The sequence below is a fragment of the Arachis stenosperma genome, chromosome 6 (assembly GCF_014773155.1).
Source record: "Arachis stenosperma cultivar V10309 chromosome 6, arast.V10309.gnm1.PFL2, whole genome shotgun sequence".
Lineage (NCBI taxonomy): Eukaryota > Viridiplantae > Streptophyta > Magnoliopsida > Fabales > Fabaceae > Arachis > Arachis stenosperma.
In genome coordinates, this window is record NC_080382.1 from 67,346,227 (window position 1) to 67,353,192 (window position 6,966).

At 34.6% G+C, this 6,966-nt stretch overlaps 1 protein-coding gene across 1 annotated transcript; it reads left to right on the top strand.

The window, feature by feature from the left end:
* Positions 1 to 302: 302 nt before the first annotated feature.
* Positions 303 to 6,567, top strand: LOC130935407 (uncharacterized). The gene is made up of 17 exons (XM_057865143.1): positions 303 to 854; positions 953 to 1,075; positions 1,617 to 1,662; positions 1,755 to 1,912; positions 2,027 to 2,144; positions 2,615 to 2,697; positions 3,568 to 3,627; positions 3,879 to 4,127; positions 4,229 to 4,325; positions 4,478 to 4,525; positions 4,624 to 4,704; positions 4,969 to 5,040; positions 5,145 to 5,207; positions 5,369 to 5,521; positions 5,601 to 5,658; positions 5,758 to 5,810; positions 6,043 to 6,567. The coding sequence occupies exons 2-17, from the start codon at positions 975 to 977 to the stop codon at positions 6,118 to 6,120; spliced, it is 1,518 nt and encodes a 505-aa protein (XP_057721126.1). The 5' UTR covers positions 303 to 854; positions 953 to 974; the 3' UTR covers positions 6,121 to 6,567.
* Positions 6,568 to 6,966: the final 399 nt, after the last annotated feature.

Below are 6,966 nucleotides of genomic sequence, written 5' to 3' on the forward strand. Positions count from 1 at the left end.
TGAGATTTATTCGTTAATTAACTTGTAAAGCATACAAGTCATTGTATGCAGAGCTTTTCTCTAAAAGAAAATGACACAATATCTATACTACTATCCCTATAATTACATGGTCATTTCGTAACTATTAATTAGTCAACTTTCTAGTTAATTACAAATGATATTAATACGCAAAATAAGAAACAAAAAAATGACTCGATGAATAAACATGTCAATGTGTTGAGAAGCTAATACAATATAGGATTTTCATTTTCAGTGTATAAATATGTTACTGAATCCAACCATTAGGGAAAAGAAAGGAAATTGAATTTGAACAGAAAATATCCGGAATCTCTCTCCGTTATGATTATTGATTAGTGAAAGAGAATGAAAGTGAGAAGTGCAAATGATGACTTGAGTTATGAGCAGTTTATATATGATTTGCTTCAAAGTTGGAATGTCTTGAAAAGGATATTCCCTAATTTCATATCATACGTGCTTTGCTCAAATTCCCAAAAACCGCACACACATGATAACATCACAATTCGCGCACAAAACAAAACGTTGGACCGTTCTTGTTATTTCAATTTTCGTTTTGTGGCTCACACAAACAACCTCCGCCATCCAAATTCCCATGTCCAATTCATAATTCCAAAAGGGAAAGAAAAGAAGAGAAAAAAAAAAATATCTCTTTCCCCATAAACCCCTTTTGATTCCAAATTCCAAAAGGGGATAATCATTCTTCACTTCTCAATTCTCAATCACAAGAACGAAGAGCACTGCTTTTCATTGACACCTCAGCTTCCCCCGCAGGCTGATCTCGAACTTGCGGGAAAAAGAAAGAAAGGAAGAGAGATCTCTTTTTGACGAAAACCCTGGTTTGCTTTTCACCAAACAGCTTCAACTTGTAATCTTTTTGGAGTCTCATTTGCTGTAATTTTTGTGTTCAATTGTTCTGTTTCCCTTCTTTTCTCAGGTTTCTGTGTTTGCGGGTCACCATGGAGATCGACAGAGCAATCAGGGAGTGTAGCGATAGAAGGCTTCAAACCAAGTATAACAACGCCACCTATGTTATTCAGAGAGCTTTGGCTTTGTATTCGTAAGTATTTCTATGACTATGAGCTGGGATTTGCTGATTTATTGGGTGGTTGTTATCCTAGACTTAGAGAGCTTGATTTGAGTCTGGGATCGGATTTTATTTATAAGAAACTGGATTCGTTTTGTCCCTGTTTGGTTGGTTTGTGTAAATTGGAAGAGGAAAAGAATGTCATGTATTGTGGAATTGATACTTGTAGTTGTTTTAACTAGAAAGATGAATATACACTCAATGTGGATGGATGTTTGATGTTGGATCTATTTTGTCGAAATTCTTGGGTAATATTGAATTTCCTTCGTCGGTTGTATTGTCCTTTTTGGAAATGATTGGCTGCCTGAAGATAGTCACCGGAATTTCCGTGTTAATGAAAATGTAACCAATGGCTGATGGTGTGCGGACAAGGTTTAGCTAGGACTATGTTAGTCAAAGAGATTTATCAGTCATGCCTGTATTGAACTATAAAAGAAAATGATGATCTTAATGTCCAATCTCATCATTGTAATTTTACTGGTGTCTGCATGTATTAATGTGTTTCTTCATACAGCATTGAAGAGGTTGCTTTCAGTTTCAATGGTGGAAAGGATTCAACGGTAAGTTTTAACATGTGTATTTTAGTCCTTTTTTTTAATCATCCATCAGTATTCATGAGCTTGTTAATGTGACAATAAGCTTTGACATGCAGGTTTTGTTACATCTACTTAGGGCGGGCTATTTTTTGCATAAAGAGGGACAAAATAGTGCCAATGGGGATCTGAAAGATTTTCCAATTAGAACAATATATTTTGAGACTCCTAGTGCTTTCCCAGAAATTAACTCATTCACTTATGATACAGCTGCCACGTTAGTGAAGCTTTCTCTTCCGTATACTTTTGATTATTCTTTGAATTGTAATTGCAGTGTAGATAACATGGAAAAGAGATATTTTCTTCTTTCTGATAATTTGTTCTTGAGCAGCTATGGTTTGCAAATTGACACCATTTGCACAGATTTTAAATCTGGTTTGGAGGCTTTGCTAAAGGAGAAGCCAATTCGAGCAATTTTCCTTGGAGTTCGAATTGGAGACCCTACAGCGGTATTCCTATTGTTTCACCATGAGAGGGCCTTTTTCAATTGTCTTGTTTTTTTTCTTCTCTGATTTATTGACTCCTAAACATGAAAGCCCATTCTGTTATTCTATGTCATAAGATTTTACTCAGATGCTTTACACTTTTTAAAAGCAAAATCTAGAAGCAATTTACAAAAGAGAAAAATTTGCATATACAATCCTTAATCAAAAGCGATGTCTATACTTATCATAGATATACGTTATGAGGAAAAAATTAGTTACATAATCAGTAAGTTTCAATGTTCTAAATGTAGCTTATTACATTACATGTCGTTAAAGCTTCAAAACGTTCCCAATGCAGTAGTCGAGTAACATTGTCAGTGATACCATTAATCCCAAAATGCATCTTTTATGCTTTAAACTAACATTTGATTAGCATGGTTTCTGAAAATAGGAATATTGAATATTCTATTTATATGTGCCCTCTAATCTTTCAGGTTGGCCAGGAACAATTCTCCCCTAGTTCACCTGGGTGGCCAGCTTTTATGAGAGTGAATCCCATTTTAGATTGGTCATACAGGTTTGATCCTTTGTTATAAAGTGTTTCTCTTTACTGCTTAGTTTCTTTCAATTTGGGATTAGTGAACACAATAATGATCTGAAAAACATGGTTCTCTTATAGCCACATGTGTGATTGGTGCGAACTTATCATCTTATCCAATAATCCTTTCATTTAATCATAAAATTCACACTGAAAGTGTCTACCTTCACATACTTATTTTATTAGTGGTGGCTGAAATGCATTTGTTCCTGAAACAGTAGTACTGGAGATAGAAGTTAGATATGAAACTTTGTGGCTATTGGTTGTTTGGGCAGTAGTACCACTTATAGTATAGGTGGACCACTTCTTAGGTCTTAGCTATTTCCAAACTTCTTTTTGAGCACTCATTTTCATCTACATATCTAAGCTTTTCCCTTTTGGATACAGCCATACAATATTTCTAGTCAATTCTTGCCTAGTATGTAATTTTTCATAAATCTTTAATGCTGTTGCTTAATCAATGTAGTTCATCCCACTTGGTGGAAGAAAACTTGCTTGTTGCCATAGTTTAATAGTTGTTTTATATAATTTTCCTTCTTTTCAGTATTCAGAACTTTTCAAGGGGTATTTATTTATTTATTTTTAAATCTCAGTTAGTTTTTTAATTTTAACTATGTTTTCCTGAATCCTGAAGATTTTTGACAACTGTCATCATTCATCTTCTAAAGTAGCTTGATACATCAGGGAAATGATTTGATTACCTTCCGTCAACTTTTGCATTAACTATTGGCACTATCACTTGGAAATTTATATTGTTTGTTCTTTTCCTTTATTGTTTATGTAGATGCTCTTAGAATGTCATAATATTACTTTCATTATGATATTGACTTGCCTTGTATTTTTATGTAGAGATGTATGGGCCTTCCTTTTAACTTGCAAGGTGAACTATTGCAGCCTTTATGATCAAGGGTAATATTCAGTATATGTGCTGGACCTTCTTTGTTGGATTTGATATACCCGTGTTCCATAGTTTTTCCTTTTTGTTTAACCCGCTTTCCCCCATATTAGCAACATGGAGAATAATTAGATGGTTTCATAAATTTGCTCGATCTTTGACCTAAGGAAACTAAATAAACTAACTGGTCCACCATATTCACATTAAGTTGTTTATGTTCATTCATAGAAATTTGGTGTGACTATTACGTTTTTTGGTTGTGCAGTTATACTTCGATTGGGAGCATATATGACACTGTTCCCAATTCATTATTATCCATCAGTGATTCATCCGATAAATTTAAACCAGCATATTTGCTTGCTGATGGAAGATTAGAGAGGGCAGGGAGGGCTAAAAGGTTATCTTCTTCTAATTGTGGACAACGTCCTGTTGATAGCAATGGCTTGAGTAGCCTAGATTTGCATAAAAACAGTATGCTCACAGCTTCGGTCATTGCTGTGGGAGATGAGTTTCTGTAAGTACTATGCTTTGCAGTGCAATTCTTATTTTCTTATAATCCTTTTTCCAACTATTTTGATGATGTTCTCCATTTGTTTACTCTGTTCCATAGCTCAGGTTTGGCACTGTTGAGGATCAGTTGGGACCTAATTTGTGTAGAAAGCTGCATTCTGTTGGTTGGTCTGTGTTGCGACTTTCTGTTGTACACAGCAATGTGAGTTCGTTTCTATATCTGTGATACTTTTATGTATATTAAGTTGCATTCCATCAGAGCCCGAAGATGTTCCTATGAATCTTCGGATAACGAAGCACATGTACATTAATATTATACTTTGATGGGGTTTACGACATATCCTTTTGTACCAGATAGATTCAGTGGCCGAGGAAGTTGAACAAAAGAAATCAAGTGATATGGTATTAAACTACAGCACACAGAGTTACAAGTATTTGATTTCTTGATGATGAAATGGTAGCAATCTGATCTGGTTATTTATTGGGCCTACTTCTTGTAGGTTTTTATATATGGAGGTGTAGGTCCACTGCACTCTGATGTTACCATAGCAGGCATTGCAAAAGCTTTTGGTGTTCGTTTGGTACATTGCTTCTGTCCTTATTTGAGCATATGGTTTTCGGCTTGACGTTACTAAGATGTTTTCTTCATGTCATGTATCCACCCCACATATCGTATTGGTCCTTAACTAGTACGAATTCTTGAAAAATGAAGTTCCGCTTTTGTTAAAGTTTTGGCAAATATGATGGAAAAAGGCCTGTATGTGGGTATACAAGCATAGCTGCATCATAACTGCTTCGGGTTTATCATAGTAACTCCATATTGGTTGGTGATTTTCTTGACATAGGCTCCGGATGAAGAATTTGAAGAATATCTACGGCATATTATTGGTGATCAGTGTATTGGTGACCGGAACGAGGTAAAACTAAGTGGAAAAGCGATTCACTTCTATTTGATGAGTGATGACAGTTGTAGTATGAAATTTGCTCTGTATTGATTTATATTTTTACTTTCCCCTTTCAGATGGCTCAATTGCCAGAGGGCATAACTGAACTACTGCATCATGACAAGTTGTCCGTTCCCTTGGTATGTAATGTCATTTGCCTGAAGTTCTATTTTAGACCTAGGGAAAACTGATAAATGCTTTTATTTGTATTTATTTGTTTTCACTTTTGACATTTATATAATGAAAAAACTCGATGGAATACTAATTTAAAATGGCTTGAAATAATCTCCATTTCTTGCAGATCAAGTGCCAAAATGTAATAGTTCTTACTGCGACGAATGTTTCGGAGCTGGAAAAGGAATGGAACTGTTTGATTGAATTAACAGAATCGAATGATCTGCTAACATTACTGGAACCTTATGTATCAAAGCAAGTGATGACAAATCTTTCAGATGTATGTTTCTAATTTCATTTCATTAAGCTTGAAGTAGCAATGTCCCATGAATCTGATATTGCGATATCCAAAACTGCAGGTTGAAATCGCTCAACCTCTATCAAAGCTTTGTCTTGAATTTCCAGACCTTCATATAGGTATGACATTTATGAAATGTTGAGATATTTGGCTTCATATGACTCATTATGCATAACTTCTTTCTATATCTAACCATGTTTTGCCTTTGCAACATGAAGGATGTTACCGTACAACCAGATATGGATCTCTTGTAGTAAGTCTCAATGGAAAGGTACAAAGACACTTCCATGTTCTTTTCATCCACCAAAAAAGAGAATGAATTTTGAGTTGTATACTTTTCCCGTGTGAAAGAATTTTACGTAGACATCTAATCATGTATTGTTATATCATTAGAAGTATTTGGCTTAACGCCAATTTCATTACATCTTCAAAAGCATATATTAGAATCTTTGTAAGAAACAAATATAGATGTTGAATATAGACCTTTCTAAATTTTGTTACAGGACCAAGAACGACTTGAATTGGCTATGAAATCATTAGAGATGAAATTTCAACCTGGCACGTTCAAGGAGATGAACTAGGATGTGCAGTCTATATGCCAAAGTCCATTGCTATTGGATGAACAGAATAAAAGATTATTTTTGGGTTAGGATCATAACATTTTCATGTTGTGAATCTACAACTATGTTCATCACTGGGATACATTAAAAGATGGAGTGGGAAGAAAATGAAGGGTGCTGCCGTCATGGTACAAGAAAGAACAATGGTGTGAAAAATAGGTGGTTGAGGCTTCAATGTAGTGCAGATAGATAATGGAAATCACAGTTTAACTCCTTGGACTACTAACTCATTATTATTGAATTATCAAAAAATCTATAGTACTAGTTTACAAATATAGACCGGCTTTTTTATTGGAAATCCACCAAAAACTTTGAATTTAGGAGTGGTAATGACGTTGACTTTGTTGTTATATCACTGACTCTGATTAATTTGCTGAGTACTTGGCAAGCAGCCAATTGATTTTCTTATATGAACCTCATGAGTATTGGGTAATCTTTGGATCCCCCCAACATAAATAAATAAATAAATAAATAGATTAATAAGAGGGGAAAAAATATAAGCTCTCTGCACTTGGTAGCTATCGACTATTAGAACCAATTATCAATTATTTGTTGTTTGATATCGACAACCAAGAATAGCGTGTAAAAATATGATTTCCAAATTAGATGATCCGTTATACACAAATAATTATCTTAATGTTCTCAACTAAGGAAAGAAACATTTTGGGGGGGGGGGGGGGGGGTTCAATTTTCTTGCTAGTGTGTATTATATATACTGTTACTCAAAATCCAAAACCAAATATTACTAGTTTTCTTTTAATAAACTTTTCTCTTCTTTCGGTTTGACAAAAACAATTATTAATTTCA

Coding starts and splice junctions, on each gene's coding strand:
- LOC130935407 (XM_057865143.1), top strand. CDS start 975: ATGGAGATCGACAGAGCAATCAGGGAGTGTAGCGATAGAAGGCTTCAA. Junction 4,128..4,228: donor GCTGTGGGAGATGAGTTTCT/GTAAGTACTATG, acceptor TCCATAGCTCAG/GTTTGGCACTGTTGAGGATC. Junction 5,522..5,600: donor TGATGACAAATCTTTCAGAT/GTATGTTTCTAA, acceptor CCAAAACTGCAG/GTTGAAATCGCTCAACCTCT.